General features: G+C 41.7%; 1 protein-coding gene across 2 annotated transcripts; it reads right to left on the reverse strand.

The window, feature by feature from the left end:
• On the reverse strand, nt 1-26,528 carry GLRX3 (glutaredoxin 3). 2 transcript variants are annotated; one of them, XM_084845944.1, is made up of 11 exons: nt 26,345-26,528; nt 22,350-22,458; nt 16,940-17,014; nt 16,100-16,301; nt 11,362-11,534; nt 11,204-11,265; nt 7,568-7,625; nt 4,986-5,038; nt 3,740-3,779; nt 3,540-3,632; nt 1-283 (listed from the first exon to the last, which is right to left on the reverse strand). In XM_084845944.1, the coding sequence occupies exons 2-11, from the start codon at nt 22,404-22,406 to the stop codon at nt 233-235; spliced, it is 864 nt and encodes a 287-aa protein (XP_084702070.1). In that variant the 5' UTR covers nt 22,407-22,458; nt 26,345-26,528; the 3' UTR covers nt 1-232. The 2 variants fall into 2 exon arrangements, with proteins under 2 accessions (XP_084702070.1, XP_084702068.1); XM_084845942.1 differs by having other exon boundaries at nt 26,341-26,528.

Raw genomic sequence — 26,528 nt, forward strand, 5'->3', positions numbered from 1 at the left:
GACATTTCTGAACTCCAACTTTAATTTATTTTGAGGATGCTTACAACCTTACATTTGGGGTGAAAACCTACATTTACATATACCTCTAGCATGGCCTTGTGAAGTATGAAGAGGAAGTCAGAAACCTGCATTCTATTCCTTCTGTCAAGGGCAAATCATTAATTGTTCCAGTGCAATTTTGTTTGTTTGTTTGTTTGTATTTCAGTTGTCTTCATTAATGTTTTCATTTGCATTAATTTTCTCCTTCCAGAACAGATGACAATTCACCATTTTCTTTTAGTTCCTGGAAATAGGGGAGAGGGGGAGAAAACATTCAGAGGCTGATATCACAAGAACTCTATTCAGCATGTTATTCAACAGTTGAGCTAGATGAAAGCCAATCCTCAACACTATTTTGTTACTTTGCATTTAACTGCTTACTACACATCTACCAAGAGGGCGGAAAGATGAAATTAAAGCTACAATTTGTCCTAGGAGTCTGGCATACCTGGGCTTGCCAGTCCTACAACTAGATACCCCATCTGTCTATTTATTTAGCAAACTTTTAAACTGCCCAACAACCAAAGCTCTCTGGGCATTGTACAATACATTAAAAACATTCAGTACAAACATATAAAAATAAATAAAAACAGTGCAAAATAAAACCAAGACAAAACCAGCAGAAAGAAAAAAATTATTACAACATAATAATACCAAATTAACATCAGCAGCAGAATAGAGTACTAAAAGTACTAAAGCAGTTCTTAAAATGCCTGGGAGAATAAAAAGGTCTTCATCTAGCACTGGAAAGACCATAAGGTAGGCACCAGGTGATCCTCTCTGGGGAGAGCATTCCACAAACTGGTTGCTGAATGCCACCACTGAAAAGGCTCTCCTCTCTTGTAGCTCCTCATTTGGCAGGGGCACCTGGAGGAGGGCCTCAAATGATGATCTTAATGTCCGGGTTGTCCAATTCAAGAGTCAGGGTGGAAGAGGAAACCTTATGAAGCCTCCCTTGGCACAGATGGGAACATAGGTACCTGTCTTATGAGACATATGCTCTAGAATTGTATGGTCCCTCCCTCAAGATGATGGAGACCAAGGCAGCCAAGAGGTACTGCATATCTGTGAATTTACTGCAGCAATTATTCCAAGACTTGGAGGTGGGGGAGAGATTTTCAGGAAATAGTTGCCCCTGTTGTCAGTGCGCAGCAATCCCTATACACTCCTTAGAAGGCAAACAGAAAGGGGCAGACATGCCAGATGTGGCAGATGTTAGATCTCTGGGGATGGGCCACTGGGTCAGCCCATAGTAGAGGTGAATGTCTTTAACCTTTTGGTAGTGGTAATGTTGTGCTAGCATAAACCAACACTAGTACAACATCATTAACACCTGCAAGTGCAAATTGCCGCTTCTTCCCTTTGCACTAGCAAGCGCTAATTACGTTGCACTAGCATTGATTTATGGTAGCACAACGTCATTAGTGCTAGTGCTGCACCACCACTGGATACTACCCTTTAACGCTAGACTGAAACTCTGCTCACACCTCCTCTCTCTTCCATCTCAACATGCTCCTTAGAAACTGAGTAATCATCATAAGCAGGAGAGGTTTGTTTTTGTGTCTTTTTGAATATGCAAGTACACCATCACGTTAATCCAAAGTTGCAAGTACACATCACATCACAGACAAGGGCTACTGCAAAAGGACTGGCCCAATTCCTCCTCCTCTTCTCTACCCCGTATCATAATTGCCTTCCAGGTTTCTACCACTTGTGGGAGGCAGAGGGATTCAACACCATCACAATGACATCCAAATTGTATCTTTGGCCCAGCTATATGTTTAGGAGCAGGAGAGAGGCAGCTGATGGTAGCATGGGGCAAAGGGTTCTGGCATCATTCTGGCCTTAGCTATCCTTCTCGAAAATAAAGTTGTCATTCATAAATATAATCTTATTAAGATTAACACAGAAAGGAAGACCAAAGTAGGTTATAGACAGAAAACCGTTCCCTAGCTGTACATGGCTAAAGGTATATGAATACTCTTATTAAGAGTAATAAAGAAAAAAAATGTTGCCTGATGCCCCCAAAACTTCCAAAATGACTGAAAAGTGAACACAATACCATCTGATCAATCTCAGTTTATCCTCTAAAATAAATAGCCCCACTCCCAAAAAGCAAATTTAATAAGAAAAACATTAATGTGCACCAAAAATGCTATTTTTTCAAACCTTTAGAACTATACAGGTCATAAAAATAAAAATAACCCTTGAATGCAGTACTCTGCTAAACATCTTTTTAAAAAAAATGGCTACATGAGCTAAGTAACATCAACTTATTTTTAAAACTTAATGAGATCTATTGATTCTGTCTTCCCAGGAGTTACAATGCCTATGGTATTGGCTATAAAACATTCAAGACAAGAATAGGCTCAAGAGTATTTGGGTTTAGAAGCCTGTGCTTGTTCTATTAGGTGTGCACACAGACAAATATCAAAAGATGCAGTAACAAATGCAGATCTATTTTTGTTGCTTTGGGGCCTTTTGAAAAACAATATACAATAAAACCTTACCTTTCTTCAGGAATGAGACAGTTTGCTAGGCAAAATGTCATCACCTTATTTGAGAAAAAGCAATGTCAAGAACTAAAAGTAAGAACCAAATGAAAGCTGTAAATGCACCCACGGGGGGGAAATGATTCTTACAGGAAGGCAACTGACTGCTGTCAAGAAAATACATTTCAGTGCTACATTAGCAGGCAACATAGTTGCACGCTGGAGATTTAAGGCGCCTTTCACCAATATATTAAGCTAATGACAGAGTCACAAGAAAACCCAACTAAGTCAATTTGAGATCAAAAGGGGGGGGGAGTTGTATAGAAAAAACAAAAAGTTACAAATATTTTTAAAAATTCACACACAGCTACAATGATCAGCTAGCCATCATCTCAGTGGCTGGACGGAGGCAAAAGTGTTTTGGACAATAAGCAATAAGGAAAACTCAGTATGATATAAACCAGACATACTGCAGAAGTAGATGAAACTATAGGTGGGTGGCCAAAGAAGGAATACATAAGTGTACTTATCCTTCCAGTGTGCAAGCAGTGTGCAACAACTGACATTAAAATCAAATAATAACCATAAAAATGATAATCGGATCAGCAGATAGATACCTATAATGGTAAGGATCACATAAAAGCTATCAGCCCGGCAGGCCAAATGTTTACTAGAATAAAGACATTTTTATCAGTTGGCAAAAAATAATGCTAGGAGGAGGCCAATAATCTCACAGGATGAGGTGTTCTGTAATCTGGGCATAATCTCTCACCCTGACCAATTGTGCCTTGGCACGGGCAAGACATGAAGTAAAGCCTCACTAATGGATCTTAAGGAGCAGACAGGCTGGTATGGGAGGAAATAGTCCCTCAGGTGTCCAAAACTACTTAGAGCTTTGAAAGGTAATCACCAACACTGTGAAGAGCAGTTTAATAACGAAACCAGAATTATGAACTCAGTACAGTAAGTATCAACACAGACACGGCAGATATACAGTTCTTTCCTTACCTTAACAATATCCAGGCCTCCGACGAGTTCACCTTTCACATACAACTGTGGGTAGGTTGGCCAATTGGAATACTTTTTTAATCCTTGCCGCACCTAAGGAAAATAATCCTAGTCAATGTTCCATGCTACAGATTTCCAATATTTTATTTTATTATCTAATATTTCTAAGATTAATAGGAGAGGGGAAGTAAACAACATACCTCTTCATCCTCCAATATATCAAAAGTCTCATAATCAACACTAAAAACAAACAAAACAGAAAAAAAGTGTTTCATTATTCAGGCTAAGAGTCAGCTAGGGTTCTTTCCATTACCTATTTTTATTAATGCAGAAGTCATCTCAGAGATTATTATCTCAAAAGAGCAAAACTATAAGAGCTTATAATGTTAGTGTTAAATAGTACTGAACATAATGCTGAAATATCCTAACAGAGAGGAAAAAGAACAAACAGAAGAGCTTATTGTTGACAATACAACAACCTATACAAGCCAATCCACATATGAAAATATATATCAAAACATGAATCAGTTCCACCGTAATGTGGATGACCACCTGTGGTTTGGGGGCAGAGGGGAGGACCACTTCCCTATATCCCACTCTAGACGTGAGCCAAGTGAAGCTCCTGCACCATGCACACCATCCAACAGTTATTCAGCACCAAGAACACCGAGAGGCTGGTCTGCAGGTCACTGCTACTCAGGGTTTAAACAGACCCTGGGTAGTCGTGGACAAACAGGAGCAAGCGAGCACACTGGGTCATGACCACCCGACCACTCCTGCTGAGTTAAACAACCCAGGGACACTCCACCCCAGGTTGTTTATTGTGATGTCCGAAGCCAGAATTGGAGGTTGTTGGGGGAGGAAAAACCCAGACTTATAACCCAAGAACGAACCACGGGTTACTAGTCTTCCCCCAACAACCTCCAGCTTCAGATGTCACAACAATTAACTCAGGGATGAAACAACCCTGGATTGTTTAACTGAGCAGCAGTAGATGGGAGCCAGAACGCTTGCTCCCATTTCATTATCAACAACATGCAAACTGGGTCATGGTATCAATCACTTATATTGACAAATAACCCTTGAATGCAAGAGGTAGCCAGAAAATGTGCCTAACTCAGTGAAGGTGCTCCCTACCCCTTCCTCTATCTGCTTATCATGGGATCAATGCTGACTGTGTTCGTCACGATGCAAGTACGAAGTTACATGGAAGCTGCCTTCCATTATGTATGAGGTCTCATAATCAGGACCAGGAGTATAAAAACCTGCAGAAGACAGCAACCTCGAAGGAAGACATTGAGGGAAAGCAACAGGTGGATGTGAGAAAAGGGAGACCAAAATGTTCTAGGGACTGAGAAGCAGAAACTGAGCAGTTTAATTTAGATGTGCAGTGAGCACATGTATTTGAAGAACAGCTGTGTTTAAGACAGAAAAATAGATACATACCCAGCATTGTTTAGAATTTCTAGAATTTGCTTGCTGAATCCACACTTCGCCGCCTACAATAAGGAAAAAACACAACTCTGAAAAGTATTGTATCAAGCAAACTATGTAACAAATAGCCTATGAACACAATCTTTGGATTTTCCACTTTTCCCTACACCAGCCTTCTCCAACCTGGTACCCTCCAGATGTGCTGGATTGCAACTCCCATGATGGGAGCTGACGGGGTGTGTAGTCCAATTTACCTGGAGGGCACCAGCATGGGGAAGGCTATCCTACACCACCCGAAACTGAGACAACTAGACACTCCAAAAATCAGTCCCTTTGAGCAGGGGTGGGGAACCTGGGGTCCCTCCAGACATTAGACTACAACTCTTGTCAGTCCCAGGCAGCATGGCCAGTGGCTGGGGAATGACAGGAGTTGTAGTCCAACATCTGGAGGGCCCCACCCCCGCCTTAGGAAGTCCTTGGGAATGCATTCGATTGGCCTTCAACATGTGCTTTAGAAAGAATTTTTCCATAACAATCTATCACTCATTTTATATATAATCACAGCTGCACTTTTTCCAGCAGTCACAAATATGGAAGTAGTTGCCAGTTCACCACATAGGCAGTCTGTTTCACAAAGACCTTTCTCTGTCCTCGTGTACATGTGGGTGCAAGACCACATGGAGACATTTGTATCAGAAACTACCCCAGTACCATTTACTAACAAAGTCATCTTCAGAGGCTATCTTCCAGGTGCCCCTGCCATCTAAGCTAGGGCAAAAGACTACCAGAGAGAACTCTCTTCACAGTGGCAGCCCATTTGCAGAATTTACCTGCCCAGTGGTCTGCCTGGTGCCAGCATAGTCTATCATTTCATCCCCAGGAAAATACATCTTGTTGAGGGTGACAGTGACAGATTTTACTTTCTTGGGCTCCAAGATCACCGCAGACGGTGACTGTAGCCATGAAATTAAAAGACGCTTGCTCCTTGGGAGGAAAGCTATGGCAAACCTAGACAGCATAGTAAGAAGCAGAGACATCCCCTTGCCGACAAAGGTCCGTCTAATCAAAGCTATGGTTTTCCCAGTAGTAATGTATGGCTGTGAGAGCTGGACTATAAGGAAGGCTGAGTGCCGAAGAATTTATGCTTTCGAACTGTGGTGCTGGAGAAGACTCTTACGAGTCCCCTGGACTGCAAGGAGGTCAAATCAGTCCATACTAAAGGAAATCAACCCTGAGTGCTCATTGGAAGGACAGATACTGAAGCTGAAGCTCAAATATTTTGGCCACCTAATGCGAAGAGAAAACTCTCTAGAAAAGACCCTGATGCTGGGAAAGACTGAAGGCAAAAGGAGAAGGGGATGGCAGAGGATGAGATGGCTAGATAGCATCACCGATGCAATGAATATGAACTTGAGCACACTCTGGGAGAGAGCGCAGGACAGGAAGGCCTTGCGTGCTATGGTCCATGGGGTCACGAAGAGTCGGACACGACTGAACGACTGAACAACAACAACAGATGTAAAATTTCCGGGATTGTTGAGACTAAGTGGGGAAAAAAATTCCCCTGAGTTGAGGGGTGGGTGGCAATTTGGGGAAAAATGGAAAAATAAGCAAAACTTATTTTTTAGCACTTTAAGACAGCCTTTCACAACCTGGTGTCCTTCAGATATTTTGGACTTCAGCTCCCATCAGCCTCAGGCAGCATGGCCAAAAGTCAGGAATGCTGGGCACTGTAGTCCAAAATGTCCAGAGGGCAACAGGTTGGGGAGGGCTGGTTTAGGAACATAAAGCAGCCTTTCTGTTCCTAAAGTTATTTTATATATAATTCAGTTTGTTCATAAAATTATCATATTTAAGACTTTTAAAGTAAACTCAGTTAGTAAATTTGTAATTATTGTATGAATAGATTAAACTAAATCAGAAATATAGGACTCTAGAACAAAACCCAAATTGTCAAGAATGCACACTGATGACTCTACCCACATGTTGGGAAACTGAGCATAAATGTCTATCAGTAAAATATACGTCAGATCAATAATTTTAATAAGGAATGAAAGAAATAACTATGCTGGGAATCTTACAGAGAGGATTAAAAAATATTTTTCCCCATGGCTTCATTATTTCCAGACATTTTACATCTCTACTCTTTCTGTAAAAAGTGTTCTTATTACATAGTTTTTACAAATCATTTTGGGGGGAATAAAGGCTAAGTAACAATATAGAAATACTTTGTCTTAAATTCTGAAAAAAGAAAAGTATTTCATTATCCAAAGCTGATCAATTTTTCCAATTTTTCAGAAAAATACAAAAACAGTCTGGGGAAGAAACATGGGCTTTTTTCTGAATTTTTCTAGTTTTTTTCTGGACCTTCACATCTCTACTCCCAGGCTTTTTAATGTATTATTTTAACACACTGTAACTATATTATGTTCTGATTTTTGTGTTTATCTTGTTTTTGTAAACCACCCTGGATGCTTTGCTGAATGGTGGTATATAAATCTTTTAACTAATTAAACAGTAAAGCAAGTAAAGAAGTGTCTGTTAATTTCTATAAAACGTCTAAACAATTAATAAAGCATTTTCAAGACCCTTACCTGTTTATTTCCTTTTATAAATAGCATCACAGAAGCTTTGTTTATCAGGTCTTTGAGTCTACAGCAGGAAGCAGAACAATACTGATTAAGTAGAGCACTCTTAAGACAATATGAGTCAAAAGGCGATTTTCACCAATGTGTGTAAAGTATTATAAAAAATTACAGAAGTCTATATTTATTCCCACCTTAGCAGTGATACTGTTTTTCAAAAATTAAAGAAAAAACTTTAATTAAGTAAAATTGACTGTTCTCAAAATATTGAACTACATCCTAAAAACACTAAAAGCGAACATACCAAACGTTAATGTTTCAGCAGTAAAAGAAGCAGTTGCTACATCAACACTTCACAATAGAAACTGTAACTCCCTGCTATCAGCTTTTGGTTATCATGAATATGCCATCATCTTGCACCTACTAAATTTTTTTTTGAAAGTGGACCACAGTCCAATAGAGACAGATGTACTTAATCCCACTGATTTTGAGTGGACTTAAACGTGTATCGCTGAATTGAGGCCACAAAGTTTTAAAGTCAACAGGCGTTCAGGCATTCTCCTTGTGTGTAAGGTCTACACATGAGGAGGGGGAGCACACTGTCTCTGCCCCCCCTTCCTGTAGTACTTAACACCTGGAGGGTGACAGTCTGTAGAGAAGAGCCTCGTCCGTTCATGAAGACTCCCCCAAAGTTTTTAGAACCCTAGAAAACTAGGATTCTACAATCTCAGGGAACGCCTCCACAAATGCAGGGAGTTCTCCTCTGTGACCAGTCACCCTCCACATATAGAAGGTGACAAAAACAGCAAGGGAGAGAAGCGGAGTTAGCGCGCTCACCCCACTCCCTCTCCTCACATGAACAGCTTACACACAAGGAGAATGCCTAAATAGAACTGTTAACAATGCTGTTACTCAACTCTGCTGTTCTGACTGAAATTCTATGCACACTTTCCCGGGAGACATCTCCACTGAATGCAGTGGGGCTTATTTCTGAATAAAAACGCATAGGATTGCACTGTTAGTCTACTTTATGGTTTCAGTAGACTTTTACCAGTTTTCTGGACTTAAGCCAATATCCAAAAAAATAATTATTCGAATGTATCCGATAATTAGACTTTTGGGGGCATACACTAGTTGACTTGCATCCAGCACTAAAGCAATTTGGATTAAGAAAGCACTAAGACTTTTAGCTCTTTGATAATATCTTAATACTCAATATCGTAAATGTTGACAAAAGTTTCCCACTGACTTCCACAGAATGTTTGCATTCCACTTTTTCCTAACCACATAAACCACAGCTGTGTCCAACAAATATGCATTAGCGCACTGCAACCAAAACCCACCCCGAGCTCTTCTTGTCCAAGATACTTCTTGTTCCTTGATAGGGACAGCCTAGCCACAGCGATCCATGCACTGGTAACGTCATGATTAGACTACTGTAATGCACTCTATGACGGGCTGCCCTTGTGCCTGGTTCAGAAGCTGCAGCTAGTGCAGAATGCAGCAGCTAGAATGCTCACTGGGATGCCCAGCTAGGCTCACCTAACACCCATATTAAAAGAACTGCGTTAGCTGCCTGTTAGCTACCAAGCCATGTTCAAGCTATTGTTATTGTCATATAAAGCCATAAACAACTTGGGGCCAAGACATCAAGCAGACCACCTTCCCCTATATATGCCCAGTCGACCTTTAAGATCATCAGAGGAGGCCTGGCTGGTCATTCTGCGACCAACAGAATGTCACCATGTAATATCTCAATGATAGACCTTCTCGATGGAGGACCGCACCCTCTCGAAAACCCTCTCCACGCGCAGTTCGGGAGGCAGAAAATGTGGTATGTTTCAAACGCCTCCCAAAAACGCACTTGTTTGCCTAGGCTTCCTCTGGCTTGTAATTAGTTACAAGTAATCATATGCTGCTCAATCTTACTGGTCCTTGTATTGTTTTTATTGTAATTGGAATTGTTTTTAATAGCGTATTTTAAAAGTGATTTTTAATATTTATATGTGAAACGCTTTAGGATTTTATTGTATTAAGCGGTACAGAGGTATTGCAAATAAATAAATAAATAAATAAATAAATAAATAAATAAATAAATAAAGATTCCTAATAAAATCATGATGGCAAGTGAAGCAGTTGAAGCCTAGGTACATCAGAGTTGGAAGTTCCCAGATTTACAAAGCATATACAAAGTAATCAGAAGCCAGAGAAGCTCATCTGTGCCTGGGAATCCCAACCACCAAGCCATTTTTCAGACTTAAGGAAACTCAAAGAGGCTGAAACCAGAAAAAGAGCCATTCATTCCCTTTAGAGTACATACATACAGCATAAGATGAAGTCATGTTTGCAAATTCCTTCAAACTCTGAGCTACTAACACTGATGCCCATGCTCTGGGAACATCCAGTTTAAACTACTGAAACGCACTGTCCATGGGGCTGCCTTTGAAGTTTACTCAGAAAGGTCAGTCTGTCCAGAACACAGCTGCTAGCCTGTTGGCCGGGGGGATAGGTAGTTGTGTCAAGTTTTTAAACAACTCCACTAGCTTCTGGTTCAAAGTGCTATACCTTCAAAGCCCGACATTGGTTGGCTCCTGGGTATTCATCTGGACCTGATCCCATGGACTACCTGCTCCTAGATGAACCTCAGGACAGATAAATGGAAGTATTTCTTCACAGAGCACATGGTTTAACTATGAAATTCACTTCTACAGGATGTAGTGATGGCCACCACTTTGCATGGCTTTAAAAGGGGACTGGACAAATTCCTGATGGAGAAGGCTATCAGCAGCTACCTCCAGTATCAGAGGCAGTATGCCTGTGTATACCAGTTGCTAAGGAACATGGGTGGGAGGGTGCATGGCACCCCATCTTTGACAGAAGTTTGCATCTGGCTAGAACCTGAGTGCCAGGCTGAGACCTATTTATTCACCCAGGCTTTTAAAATCTTGTTCATGATGCTATCTACTGAATATATAGTTACTTAGAGCTCTTGTAGTTTATTTTTGTAGTTAAGATTGTTTTACATTTTTGCTCGATTGTAAGCCACCTTCGGAGCTCATCAAATTGAAGGTGGGGTAACATGTTTTTAAAACAAACAGAATAAAAATGCTCTGACATCTTAGATGTATAGGAGCAACCAGATACGTGCTCACCCTAACTCTCTAGTGCAGTGGTGGGCAACCTATGGCCTTCCAAGTGATTATGGACTCCCAACTCCCATCAGCCCAACCAGCATGGTCAATGGTCAAGGATGATGGGATTTGTCTAACAGCTGGAGGGCCACAGGTTGCCCACCTCTGAACAAGAGGGTTGCGGTGAGCATGTATCTGGTTGCTCCTATATATCTAGGATGTCTGAGCCCTTTTATTCTACAGTGCAATGTGCAGAAAGGAGATCAGCCTGGTTTCTGAAGGATTTTGATGTGAAAAAGGCAGATGGTGCTGTGCAAAATCAAGTATAAGTACAACTTTGTGATTTGAGTTCTGCCATTCTACACTACCATTATGTGTAGAGTTTGCATACTATGCACAAAAATCCAACACAGCAAGACCTTTAATTCTGAAAAAACAAATACAATTCAGTAATGAAATACATGCAATTTCCTCCTCATGATAATAAACCAATAGAAGATAAGATGCATCATACCTGTCCTCTAATTTGTGTGCCTTGGGGCAGACTGTATCCAGTTCTCCAGAAGCCTCAAGCTCCTGAAAATATAATTGTTCTCAATTCATAAGGAAAGTACCATTTTAAAATAAAATTTAGAGGTTTTTTAAAAAGGGGTAGAGCTTTTGTTTTCTGACCTTGACAATATCCAGTCCACCTATAAGTTCTCCAGCTACATATAACTGTGGATAAGTAGGCCAGCTGGAGTAGGTTTTCAGTCCTTGGCGTACTTCTTCATCAGAAAATATATCAAAGCTGCTAAACACAACATTATGTTTGTTAAGGATTTCCACTATTTGTCTGCTGAAGCCTAGACAAAGAGAGGAGAAAGAGAAAAAAAGAAAAAGAAAGAAAAAACATTATTTAATTAGGCTATACTTCCAACAAGGCAGCAGTCCAGTGTCTACATGACAGCTTGTATTAATATGCTGCAAACAATCCCCCAAAGTTTAAGTGTGTCCAAGTTACATACTCTAGGAATAAGTACAGAGCATCATTTGTGTGGCTTACCCTTTGATAAGCTTGCATAGGTGCCTGATGAGTTTGAGAGAGTGACCTGGTTTAGACAATCCTTCCAAGCCATGGACGATTCTGGCTTAATGTCAGTACAACAAGCCAGTCTAATAAACCAGGATCTGATAATAAGCAGCATGTGAGGGAAGGAGGGAACAGGAGGAAAGGGGAACGGCAAAGGTTCATAAGCTTCATAAACCCAAAACAGCATGCTCAATTGAACCCAACAGCATGCTCAACCTTGGTTGCACCTATTGCTTGTAAACTAAGGGATTTGCATGGACCAAATTCAAAAAGATCACACAACACTGCATGTGTTAATGCATATGCAGATAAACATAATACTTTGCTCCAAAAAGTATTATTTTTATATCAAGGTAGATTTTTAAATACAAGCATCATAATTTCAGATTCTGCTACAGCACAGTTTTCATTTCAGGAAAACACGTTCTAGAATGTTGATCCTAACCACAACTATTCAGAATTATTCTTCAAATAAATTGTGCAGCTCAAATTTATGAGCAAAATATAATCTGAAGTGTAATGGGCCACTTTGATACTTCAACTGTTTGAAGCACTGCTCAACCCAAACCTGTAAGTCAGCACTTTTTGTAAAATGTGGAATCAGCCCACTTGTACAAAATTCAGGAAAAAATGTAAGGTTAACGTACTCCTAAATTTTTTAAAAAAACTGCATAAATATCAGTGTAATATGTTTTGAACCAGCAGCCTGTCATCTCTTCTCTACTACCTTAACATTCTCTCCGCCAAAAGACAGAAATCTTCCCCAGGTAACTAATATATATAAAGTAGTTTTATCTGATGGTATCTGAACAATCTCACCCAATTTTCAAAAGGTTCTAATAATATACAAGATTTGAAGAGACAGATTTAAAAAGTTTAAGAAGTGTACAGAAGAACCTTTGACATGATTTCTGTAAGGCAAATTCATCCATTACTTTTGATTTGCACCGTAGCTTGAGGTCTCCATGATCTGCATTTTGAGCCATGAGCAAATAGCATTTATTTATATGGCATCTAAGTTGCTTTTCTTCCCACAACTGAAGCATTAAGTTCTTGTACAGCCTCGAGTGGAACAAGGATCCTGAATTTTTTTCCTCTCCATTCATCTGGGAGTTCATTAGTAAACAGCTACAGGCTGATTGCTGATGGTTATTCTGCTGCCAATATATTAACTCATTTCTACAGTAGGAGGCTGAGAGAGAGAGAGAGAGAGAGCGCGAGAGAGCGAGCGCGCACTCTTCATTTTAGCTTTAGGCAACTACATGCAGACGAGAAAAGATTGATTGGTGGTGTTTCATTTTTAAGGGTTAAAGTAGCAGACTGGAACTGTTATGCTTAGGGATAAAGTGCCAACACTGCTTTATCCCCATAACAAAGGATTTAGGCTGACTTTCTGAACAAATACCATCTGAGCAATACAAAAACTAATGAAAGCACGACTGAAGTGCACATATGAGAACGTACAGACCACGGTAAGAGTGATGCGGACGCTGCACTGCTAGTGATAGAAAGCTAAGTACAATTATAATGCTAATGATGTAAGCAAGCAACAAGCCCGTGAACACAGAGCCAAGGGGATAGACCTCATTTAACATTATTATGAATTGGCTTTCCAATGGAAGTGGTGAAATGAGGAACATAACAAGGATTTCTGATTCCATACCAAGATCCAATTACACTCTGTTACAATTGACAATCTGCTATTATTAGTATGAAAATTAGCCTGGACAGAAACCATCAGGAACTTCTTCCACACAAGCTACACCGAGCAAAAGCTCCCAGCTGACCTCCCCGAGCCTAAAGCTGCTTTGCAAGCACAGATATGCCGAGTGGTCTGAGCCTCACTAGAAGGCCTGAGGGAACTAGGAGAGTAAGGCAGCCTCCTTCCCCTAGGACTATAGTTAAGCCTCTCAGGTTTACCATCACAACTGCTTTTCGTGGGCTCCCTTCAAGGACCTGAGGAAATAAGGACCAAACCATTGGAAATGTGTGAGAGAGACACAGAAAGACAGAGACAGACTGGAGGCAGAGTATGCAGATCACCAGCCAGTATGTCTTCCTATAGGCAAACACACTTGACTAAAAAAAACAACACCCCTCGCTGTGGTCCTTCCAGGGAAGTTTACACCAAGGTCTAAACTTGTTCATTTGCTTTACGAAAACAGCACAGAGAACTACAACTTATTCTCCAGGCTTTCTATTTTATACTCATTTTAATCCTCCTACATTCATTATATTCAAATCACACCAGCTGTGTAACCTGCCACTCACCTACAGCAATTAGCAATTGTCCTCAAAAGACCACCCAGCTGGAAAACTGCACCTACCCGCATTAGAGACATGCTCTTGCTCTCTTGGGACAGCCATGCGTGCAGGCTGCACAGCACTACACTGGGATAACACACCTTAGCGAGACCACACACATCGTTTAGGTTCTCCCTCTTGTACAGCAGGGGTGGGCAGACTTTAGGCTTGTCAGATCTACTTAACTTTTTTTTTTTTTTACACTAGAATCCTGAGATCCACCAACTCAGAGCCAAGTACAAAATAGTGGCTCAGAAGGGCAGGCATACACTAAGAATTAAGGACAGGGTGCCTCTGAGCACATGCTTGGCCCAGGACTAAACGTCCACTCCTGGGTTCCCCAAAGCTTTCTTTGTTTCAGCAGCCTAATTTAGGGTGGGAGCCTTTACATGTTGCTATTGAAGTCAGAAAATCTTGCAGATCAGCTACAAGTTACCTGGAAATCTATCGGTAGATCCCAGTCTAACTTCTGCCTTCCCCTGTTGTAGAGTGAGTATGCATGCACTGTACATGCAACCAGTACTACACTGCATAAATGCAGCGCAGTACTGTGGTTCTTACATATGCAGTTACGTAGCAGACAGCATTAATGTTTCGCCTATGTCAAATCATGATGAAGGAAATTGGATCCACTTCCAGAAAGTTGAGGATAAATAAGTAAAGGTACTGAACTAGTTCAAGGAGACAAACATTTTTGTTCTTGGTTACACTTGTTGTTCGGTCGTTCAGTCGTGTCCGACTCTTCGTGACCCCATGGACCATAGCACGCCAGGCCTTCCTGTCCTGCGCTCTCTCCCGGAGCGTGCTCAAGTTCATATTCATTGCATCAGTGATGCTATCTAGCCATCTCATCCTCTGCTGTCCCCTTCTCCTTTTGCCTTCAGTCTTTCCCAGAATCAGGGTCTTTTCCAGAGAGTTTTCTCTTCGCATTAGGTGGCCAAAATATTTGAGCTTCAACTTCAGTATCTGTCCTTCCAATGAGCACTCAGGGTTGATTTCCTTTAGGATGGACTACCGAAACTTTAATATATCCTTTAATAAAACCACTAACCTGTTAGGTTCACTGATGGAAAGTGAATCGTTTTTCATCGATGGATGTTAACCACTAGTTTCTGGTTAACATTATATAGGCATTTTACAACAAACTGCTAATTGTTATTTCTACCAGAAACCTAAATAAATCCCTTATGCTAAGTACTCTAGACCAATCCCATTCAACTCAATGAAATTGCTCTAGCTCAGTGGTTCTCAAAGATTGGGGGATCTTGTCCCTTTAGGAGACATGGTATACCTGAAGGGGGAGGGGGGGTAGAAAGTTCCAAGAGAACAATAGGATCCTGAAGTAAGTGGAAGCCTTCCTCTCCTCACCAACCAAAACACATAGCTCAGTTGAATGCCCTCTGCCAGAGAATCCTTGCTGATGCACATTGGATTTGTAAAGGCAATTGCTCCATCACCTGGCTCACCCTTCCAACCCCAAAAGCTATTGTTTTGTTTAATGTCTCCTGTTCCACGGTTTTAGGAGAGACCAAATATATCCTATTCTACTCCCCTTCTAATGCTGGTGTCAGATCAGTGACAAATCCTACATGTAAGGATTTGTGCACGTCTGTTTTCTCTCTTCTCCATCTCTCCCAGAGGCAGCCCCCACTCCCAGAATGTACCCTGTCTTGTTCCTTCCCTATTTACTGTCTTACCTGAGGTGGCCTACTCTTAACCTAGCAATACCATCCTACTTTCTTGAAAGTAGAAAAAGGGTAAGCCAAACCAGGGTACAGCATAGTCGCAACTAATGGAGTGTAAGGAAACCTTGAAGAGGAGCAGCATGACCACAACTCATCTACACTTTACAGCCTAGGAGAGGGGTTCCATTTGTCCCAACGGAGCAACCAACAATGTTGTCAAGAATAGCACCCAACAGCATTGAGCTGCTCAGATACAAGGGTAGGAAAGCTTAAAACACAGAACAATTTGCAATTTCTCCTTGGGTATAAAGTCCTACAGCATAAAACAGAAATTTGAAACAGCTCTTACCACAACGAGGTTCCTGAGGTGTTCCCTTCATAAACAACATGCAAGGGGCAGCGTTTGTCAGTTTCTTGAGTCGCACATTGAGGTCCTCTTTAACACCATCATTAGAACCACCTGGAACAGTCATGCTAGATGCATGGCGCTGAACTTTTTTGGTCAATTCTGGTGCATGAGCGCCATCTAATCGGTCAATTTTTTGGGAATTCTGCCAATAGAGGACAGCAGTTCTAGTAAATGTTATGAGCCCCACAAGAACTGTCTTCTAAAAGTTACTGCAAAGTTCTCTGCCATATCCAAACATTCTATTGTTGGGTTTAAGCCAAAGACGGTTAAAAGCCACAGACGAAATCCACCAAATGCTGGTGTACATCTCATTTCAATGGGGCTTACAGAGCTGGAAGGAGTATGTCCAAAGCAGTAATGCATAATTGGTTATCCCCAAACTCTGGACGTGGTGAACTGAATTCTGTTAAAACGCACTCTGATAAGAAATACCTGCAAAAATATTTTGGACAGGTCACCCCAACGAGCTTAGAAACCAATCAACAGCCATTTCTATGTCATTGTTAAACAATGCACTAAAAAAAAGCAGCCCTATCAGAAAGTGCTTCCAATTCAGGAATTAATCTAATAGTATAGTATACATTTCTATGCAAACATTTCCACAAGTTTCAGCATAGGGGAGCATTAAATATTTGACCTTTGCTGTACCCACACAGCTAAGATATACAAAATTCCTAGCAGTTTTAAATCAATCAAATGTCACTCCAAGCCCTTATGTTACCTGTATTGGGCATATCCTTGTAAGTATTCATACAAGTAATCAAGTTAAAATAATCTTACCTTAAAAAACAAGAATGTTGGAACAGAAGTAATTTCGTATTTTTCAGACACTTCTGGAACTGCTTCAGCTTCCAGCTTTTGAAAAGAAAAGAAAGAAGTCATAAAATATGATTTTATTTTCATACTCTTATTTATAGTTGAGACTGTGCTGGCTGATCTTGTCTGCGCTGTTCTTTTAGTCATGTTAAATGTTTAAAAAGGATTTCAGTGCAAAAGTTTGTGACACATTTGCATTTAAATGAAACTCACAGGGCAGGCTTGTCATCCACTGAGCCTGCAGTGTCAAAACAGGTTCAGAGGTTTTTATTTTGTTGCACATTTCAAAAGATGCCTGGAGGCTGTGAATAAAATTCTTGGTGCACTAGTGACCTAGTAAATTTTCAATCATATGCAGCTACTACTATATTGAAATCCATAAATCACTGACCCCAGTTATGTCATGATTACAGTGCTTATTTTCTGCCCACAGCAATTCTTGCTGTTTGCTCTATTGACTAATTTCAAGAGGCAGTACATCATGACTGACATTTGCAGCCTTCTGCAAATTATGAAGCAAAAAAGGAGTATTTCTCCAATAAACTATTGATGCCTGCTAAATTTTAGTGGTTAACTCCTGCAAGACTGCTAGATATTAATATACTACTGTTCCACAAACATAGATAATCAAATATGAAATTATAGAAAACTCAAATACCAAACAGATCTCCATTTATAAAGAAAGGAGACCCTAATATACTCATTCATACTTGAGGATGACCAATTACATCCAAATGGTTGGAAAAGGGGAAGTAAACACAGATATTTTGCTCACACATGGGCAGAGCAAGCCTATAGCCCCTAGATATTATCCAAGTGGCCATCAGATACTGGGGCTTTCACCTCTGAGGCCATAAACAGAGCTACAACTTGAGAAGTGAAAATCCCTGCTTGGATCTTCACCCCCAATCTTCTCCCAGCCACCATGGAAAGCTCCACAGCAGCTCCTATTCTGAGGTCAGGGTGATGACTTCGTAAGAGGCCAGGGAAAGGAGAAGGGGATGTGCCAGTTGGGAGGGAGGGAAGGCCAGGATCCACAGGATCCTAAAGCTTCTCAAGCCCCATCCCCACTCTTGGCAGCAAGATTATTAGTTGTTCACAGGATCAGGACCTGCAAGAATGATTTTCAATCCCTCTACTGGGTTTGTAGTAGGAAATATTAAAGCTACATGATATATGGAGTAACAGAGCAAAATTATGCAGGATTTATAGTTCTAAGCTCTTTCACTCTTCCTGCAGGCAGCTCTGTTTGGTCCTTTGTTTGGAGTTGGTCATAAACAGCACAATATTATGGATGTTTACTCAAGTCAGCTCCAGTGTGTCCAATGGGGCTTATTCCCTAGTAAGTGTGTTTAGGATGGCAGCCTAAATCATGGGCTCGAGAATGTTTTGTAATGCATGCCTTGGATCCATTATCATCTGGGCTGGTCTCTTACTCAGACTACCAGCTTTCATATTTTTTTTAAACCACCACCTCCACCTCCAAAATTTAAACATCCACCAGGATTAACCTAGTGGGGGCTCAAATATATAAGTGCTCATGAAGTACTCCATTGCCATATACCTGAATCACCGAAGTATGGATGTGAGGGATATAGTTCAAAAGCTCCCCTGTGCCAACATTGCAGGCCTTTATTTATGTATTTATCTTACATTTAGCCAGGGCTTCTGGGACACCATTGGTGAGGATTGTTTGCTGTGTAGTTTATAGGATCTTTTAAAGTAAATAATAGTGTAATGTTAATATAATAATCATAATAAATCTCACTACAAGGAAAGCTTACATGTCATACAGAAGACCACCCCTTCCGAAATGGCACAACTACATGAGAGGATTGTATGAGGCTGAATGTGGCAAATGAAGCCAATAAGCTCTCTTTTCTCTTTCAAGTTATTATTCAGTTTAGCATAATTGATGCTGTACTTTCACGTTTCTTCTATCATCCTAATTCATGTAAAACCCCATCAATTTTCTGTTAATCGCTACCATTAGTATGCAAACAGATGAATTTTATAATTAATTTGACTTCAGGCAATACAGTTTTAGAGTTGCAGGATAATGCAACTTTACTACTGTAGCTAACAGTTATTGATAGCAACCTAATGTCATATTACTCAACTACAAGTAATACTAGTATTATAATAATGTTAGTTCTGTTGCATACCATTCATCATGACCAATATTGTTTGGCTGAAATACTGTATGCAGTTACAGACACTTTAGTCCTATCCATACCACAGTGGGGCATCACAACATAAACCTCTTGGGTGTAATCTAGAGGTTGCATTTTTACATTCTGATTCATTCAACAGAACAGCACTTCTCCCATTATTTTTGGGTTCTAAGCAAAGGCTGTAAATATGAAGCATGCTTATTCGATGGTAGTCTACTGAAAGTAATGGAATGCATGTAGAATTTGGATTTCAGTTTTACTGAACTGGATGCAAACCTAGCCATATTTGGAGTAGACCCATTGATTTAATGTGTCTGCTATGAGTGTGACTAAGTCTGGAACCAGCCCTTTGTTTTTAAACCCACACAAATGCAACTCCTTTAACTGATAGTCCAAAAAAACAGATTCAGTGCACTTCGAGTTTATCTACCATCATGTACAAAGTAAGTGCTGAAATCGATATGGCCCACTACCATTTAGAAATAAAAACTTCATATAAAACCAATAATGGTTTATTCTCCCCCTCACCCCCCACCTCCACTCTCACTGCAGATTTCAATATGCATAGACAACTTCAAACATTTTGTAAAAGATCCAACTTCTCTTAAACACTGCTTTGAGAATTAAGATTCACTTTGTCTGCTTTACAAAACTATGTCCCAAGCAACTACATAAATATGCAAACCTATTGAAAATTATATAAACAGTAAAATCCTGTAAATGTCTATGAAAAAGTAAGGCACATTGAGTTCAATGTGACTTACTCCAGGGTAAGTCTGTATTGGATTGCAGCCAGACGGAGCAAATCTAGACAGCGTCATAGGGTGACATAGGATGCTGAGGATCTCCTTCTTGCCCGTAGGCAGAGCTGCAAGTGCCAAGGAGGAGATCCAATCACAGATCTCCTCCCCTCCTCCCACCATCCCCAGCTGTCACAGAAAGCTCTGCAGTGGCTTCTCTTCCCAAGGTTGCAACAGAGACATCGGAAGAGGATGAGGAGGGTGGAAAGGTGAGTGGGGAGGGAAGAGACCTGGATCTTCTCAATCCAAGAGCCTCTCTGTCACTCATCCCGCCCACCAGGAAGTAAGTCATGTTCTTTAAGGTGGAACAGGAGGCGTTTTTGCCTCCATTGCGCCACCTGCCCTACCTGGCTTGTGCCAGTAGGGCTTTCGATGGGCAGAGGGCTCTGATCTTGGAGCCTTCCGTCTAAAGAGAAGCAATCCCATACGATTGTACTGTACGTGTTTCTCTTTATTTATTTACAACATTTATAAACCACTTCGCATCTGAAAAAAAAAATCCTGTGTAGTGAACAATAGTAAAAAAAAATATCTCCAAACACAGAACAACAAAAAATTTTAAAACCAAATTGTACCAATAAATCCATGGCTGGGCTTTTACTCAGAAAAGGCTTGCTTAAGTACGAAAGACTTCAGCAGATGGCAAAAATAGGGCCTACCTGATACACACATGCACACACAGCTCGTTATTATATCACTTCCTATCTTTATTATCACAAATACATTTCATTAACAAACTGCTTTTGAAATGGACAGTATTCAGTTGTAGTTCATCTGTCTTTTCTTGCTGACTATATCTCTGTTACCAGGTCATGTAAATATTCTTACGCAAATACCAACCACCAGTATGCTGTATCAAGATGGTTACCGGACATAATTATGTAAACCCAAGTATGTATTATCTTTCTTAGCCCAGTACACTACATACAAAACAATAAGGATATAAAAGGCAGGATATAAATGCAATTACTAAATAAAGAAGGAGAAGATATATTTGCCTAACCACTGGCATCATCACATCAAATCAAGAAAGTAGTAATAGTGCTCTGTTTTAAAAGGTCTTACTATCTTAATCTCACATCCCTGGGATAAAGAGATCAGTATTTAACCAAACTGCCGATTTCATTACATGTGGAAAAGCTGCTGAGACTTACATTGGAACCGCTAGCTCAAGTAACTAAATAAAGGAAGAATATTCAAATTCTAACTAAATACTTTGGCAGGCAAAGATTCAGATGGTTATTTCAAGTCAACATATGGAATCCCAAGACTCCCATGCTTGTTGGCACCCTCATATCCTAACCACATAGTACCTATGCCTCTGCATAGGTACTATGCATCTCTCTTTACCTCAACCTCCCTTACTACAAATAGTACCTCCTGTCTCTATACAAAGGCTTCCACCCAACCACTGACCACCTTCCACTGTTTCCCTGCTCAAAAGTAATCCCCATTTTCCTAATAGCCAGTTCCCAACATTTTCTTAGGAAATCTAAGACTACAGGACACCCAACCTTTGACCACCTTCCATTGTTTCCCTTCTCAAAAGTAATCCCCATTTTCCTAATAGCCCGTTCCCAACATTTTCTTAGGAAATCTAAGACTACGGGAGAGACGCAAGGAGAGGTTTCCTGTCTCCACTCACATACCCCCCTTCTCCATCATTCATCCAGCACCATCAACAAGAAGCTGGCCCCATTCTCAAGGCCCATCTTAACTCTTTCCTCTCCTAGCAGGAGCTGGATTTCAGACTACAAGTGTGTGCACGCATGTGCACTTACCCCACCCTCTCTGCCTCAAATGCCTTTTTTTAAATGCACGTTAGAAATACAGCATGACAAGAATAGAAGGGTTGGGAAACAGCCTCTCTCTCACTCACCCGTGAGCAGAGTTCAGTTCCTATAACTGTTAAGTAAGACGTCCACGGAATTTTCTGGGCTGCTGAGCATTGTGCCCCCTCAATGGGGTCAGTTAGTTTTAATGGATGGAAGCCATTCACCTCTACTTGAGAAAGCCAGCATTACAGAATGCCACCACGGAGGGAGGACTAGGCAGCACTGGCAAAGCTGAAACAGACCCGAATTGCCCAGGTTCAAGGTTTTCAGCAATTTGGAGTAGCAGGAGTAATTTTATTTATTTACTTACTTACTTAATCGCCCATCTGGCCGGTCACCCGGCCACTCTGGGCGATGTACAACAGTTTAAACAGTAAAATTACACATTAAAACATCATATTTCTAAAAATACCCTAACCCACCCCAAATGCCTGCCTGAACAACCACGTTTTCAATGCATGGCAGAAGTTCATTAATTAGTTCTGTTTCTAGCTTTCCGCTAAATGCAGGCAGCCAGCATCCATGCTAGACCAAAACTGTATTATACATGATCAGTTCAACTTACTTTCACAAATGTAACATGAGGATGCTCCTTTGCTAGTTCAGCCATTACACTGTTCATTTGAACACACTGAGGAGCCCATGGGGCCCAAAAATGAACCACCACTAAAGACCTGTGACAAAACAGAAAAGAACACAGAGGTCAAGTATTTATGCAGAACAGACCAACAAAGCAATGTAACATAAAAGTAATTGAAGCCACCGTGTAAGATCTCAGGGAGCAGGGCCAGATAAGACCCATCTCTGCCTGGAAACTTGGAGAGCCACTGTCAAAGTAGTAGACAGTAGTAGGCTAGATCAGCCTTCCCCACCCTGGTGCCCTCCAGATGTTTTGGACTGCAACTCCCATCATCCCTGCCCATCTGTTATGCTGGTTGGGTTGATGGGAGTTGTAGTCTACAGCATCTTGCCACTCATATCCTTTTTCCAGCATGGGGCAAGGGAGGGCATGAGAAGGGCTCTAAATCCTGTCTTCCCCTACACCAGTCTTCTGCTTCAAGCTGCGGCCTCATTGGCTGCATTATTTAAACAGGGGTTATTTGCATTTTCTTTTGGAATTACCATTAAAGCTAGGGAACGGGTTTGTACTTTTTTTAAACTATATTTGAACAAGATTTGATAAGAGAAACCAAACATTTCATACAGTTTGGATTAAATTTTTATCCATCTGAGGTCAATGACAAATCTCCTCTCTCCCCATCTAGATTTTAGCTTGGGACTCTCTACCTCCTGCCTTCCCTGAACGTGGAGGAGATGGTGCCCTTGTCTTCCTCTGGGTATGCTTGTGTAATACCATGCATATTCCTAGGCTGCAAGACTTCCTCAGGGCCAAACACCCTGGTGTCAGCATCCAACAATGATTCCTCCTTGCTCAGCAACAAAAAACAGATCTAAAGAAACAGCATCTCACCCACGTGCTTTATTAGATGCTCTTTCCTGTAAGTCAATCTGGAAATGACAGGGAAACGGAATCTACAGGGATCTGGGGAAGCAGACCAAATTTCTGATTAAACCATTTGGCGTGCACTGAACAGGCATTCATTGCAAATGCAGGAACAGTCAAGGACTATGTTTCCCAAATGCAGCCCCAAAAGGGCCCAGGTGGGTATACTACTGCTAAATAGTTTAAAATCAGGAATTTGCAGTTCCCAGCCACAGGCATTAAACTGACAATTGAAATATCCTCTCTCTGGGAGGGTTCCTGGCACATCGCTCTCCTAACTTTTAAGGGATAACCAGCAAGACTTATGAGAAAAACCCTTATTCCAAAGAACCACACTTATATCAGAAGGGTTCCAAAACCAGAGAGGGAAAATAAGCAACCATTCAACAACATCTTTTTTAATAGACTTTGTTTTCCACTTCTTAGAAGTGGGGGCACCGCTCTTTATAATCTTTATCTCTCCAACACTTTTTCCCCAACCATTACTCCACAACAACCACACTTCAAAACAACAGGAACTCCAATTCCTGAGAGCTCCTTTTTTATGAAGGCAGGGAGGAATCCATCAACCCATTTCTTCCCATCGCTATGCATTTAGAACAGGGGTGGGCAGACTGCATGCTTGTTCATATCTATTTTGTGTGTTTTTAACTAGAACTCCAAGATCCAGAAACCAGATACAAAAGAGCCTATTTGCATGTAACAGTGGCAAATTGTGGGTTAATTCACCCATGCTTTGCTGTAGCGCATGCCTAGCGTGTGCTGCCGCCATTTTGAATATTCAATGTCCAATTGGCCCGATCAGAGGTTATTTCGCAACATGCAAACCTGGACACTATGGGTTAATCGTGGGTTAAACCACCCACAGTTAACCTACGATTAGTTCTTAACTATGGGTTGTTGAACTCGCGATTAATCAACAGTGTCCAGGTCCATACATCATGCAATAACCTCTGATTGGCCCAATCGGAGGTTGCATATTCAAAATGGCAGCAGCATACAACACCAGCAAATCACCTATGATCTGCCATCGTTACATGTGAACCGGGTCACACACCTAGACTTAAGGAACAGGGTGTCTCTGAGCACATTCTGAGCCTAGGTAATTTGTTCTCAGTACCAGAACTGAACTGAGCTCACAGTTATTTCGCAATGAAGTCCACTCCTGGTTACCCCAAGCTGTCTTCATTTCAGCAGCCTAATTTAAGGGGGAAAAGTCATGCTGCTGTTAAAAACTTGGGAGTCAGAAACCTTTGCTCATCTACTGCAAACCAGTGATCTACCTTTTGCCCACCCCTGATTTAGAAGGATTTACATGCAGTATTTATATATGACAAGAACTCGGGGCCAACTGTGGCTTCCTCAGACAAGGCCTATCCAAAAGAAAAAGTATGGTTCTTACACATGATGGGTACACATCTCATATAGGTGTGTATCAACTATTTCCATAAAATGTGAAATGGCATTTATCATCCCTTCTTCCAGAAGATCGCCACACCAAAGTCAATGGGAGATATTCTTTCAAAAATCAGGAACCCACTGAGTGTTTTCTAATCCCTTACATGTTTTAGATAGAGCTGTAGGAGATTCCTCCCTCTAGCAAATCTACCTCAACAGCTCTTTAGGAAAAAGGGGCATTTAGGACTTGATACCCCATAGAGGTTTCTGGGGTAGGGCAGAGGGAAAGAAGGACCATGGACAAGGTCCCTTACATCTCTCCTGGTTGGGTTCTGCTTCTTAGAAAGGCATGTGCATCATGTATATATTCTCACGTACATACATGTTCATTTTACAGTGTACTTCAGAAAAAGTGTGTGTTAGCTAAAAAGAGGATAAACTTTGGCATGATTTGATGCCATGTCATCTGACCCACACCTTAATCCAGGGGTGAGCAACTTGTGGACTTCCAGATGTTGTTGGACTGCATCTCACATCATACCTCACCATGGGCTACGCTGGCTAGGGCTGATGGGAGTTGTGGCCCTTCAGATGTTGCGGGGCTGCGAGTCTCCCCCCCCCCCCCACACACACACACACACACTTTAATCCTAATTTTGTGGAGGAGCAAAAGCCATTCCACACAGATACTCAGAAACACTTATTTATTATTTCATGCTTTTTAATGGACTGGACCTTGAAAACACACACATCTGGGAGATAAAGACAGGCTAAACTTAAGCCCAGGACCAGGAGCAGCTCTACCATTAGGCAAAGTGAGGCAGATTTGGGGTGTCATGAAAGGACAGAAAATTATTACGTTATTAAGGATACAATCCTAAATATGTTTAAACAGAAAACGTCCTATAGCTTGGCTGGGGAATGCTGGGAGCTGTAGGACCTTTTTCTGTCTAAATCTTCTGTAGGATTGCATTCCTTAACTTATTATTGCATTTTTACTGCCAGGGAGGAGGAGAGGCATTGTGGGATGTTCTGCCTCCGGTTCCAAAATAAGATGACCAGCCTTGGCTACTGTGTACCATGATTTGGGCACAAGGGAAGCATTTTCTGCTCTGTCCCAGGCAGCAAAATATCTCAGGCCAGCCTGGGAACTAGCTCCATTCTGAGAACAACACCAGAAGTAGAACAAGGGCGCCATCCTATGCACGTTCAGACGCAAGAGTACAATCCTATGCATTTGCTTAATCTTAGACATGCCTAAGATTGCGCCCTGGAATACCTTACTGATCCCCACGTCCAGCTGTCATGAAGTCCGTGCATTTATCTTTTAGGGAAGCGGGGGAGAGAGCCCATCCCTGACCGCAAGCAGGGGAAGGGAGGTCACAACGCGCACCCGAGGAAACTGAGGCCGCGTTCCCAGGGAGGCGGCGTACTTGGGAGTAAGCCCCATTCAGCTCAATGGCGCCTACTCCAGAGTCAACATGCTTGGGAGCCCGCGGCACGGGACCGCGTCTGTACAGCCTGGAGAACCGGCCTGGCAAGAGGCGCTGCACCCTTCTGCTTTCGGCGGCGGCTCCTTCGCCTGCCCGCCCGCCCGGGGAGCCGGAGCGCCTCGAGCGGGGCACGGGAACGGCGGTGGCGGCTCCCCACGTACCTGCCTGGCCGCTGCAGCAGATCCTGGAACTGGCCCACGGATGCCGCTTCCACCAAGGCTCCGGCCGCTGCTCCGCCTTCCGCCGCCATAGCTGGTGTCGATCTCCACGCCGCGGCCGAGCAGGGAAGGGAGGCGAGACCGGGGCGGCGCTGCCGATACACGCCGCTGCCTCGCCGGCCTCCTTCGCT

This window comes from Heloderma suspectum, chromosome 3, assembly GCF_057233095.1.
Source record: "Heloderma suspectum isolate Gila_16-S chromosome 3, 16-S_ref, whole genome shotgun sequence".
Lineage (NCBI taxonomy): Eukaryota > Metazoa > Chordata > Lepidosauria > Squamata > Helodermatidae > Heloderma > Heloderma suspectum.

Coding starts and splice junctions, on each gene's coding strand:
- GLRX3 (XM_084845942.1), bottom strand. CDS start 26,429: ATGGCGGCGGAAGGCGGAGCAGCGGCCGGAGCCTTGGTGGAAGCGGCA. Junction 17,015..22,349: donor CTCATGTTACATTTGTGAAA/GTAAGTTGAACT, acceptor TCTTTTCAAAAG/CTGGAAGCTGAAGCAGTTCC. Junction 5,039..7,567: donor TTATAAAAGGAAATAAACAG/GTAAGGGTCTTG, acceptor TCCTTATTGTAG/GCGGCGAAGTGTGGATTCAG.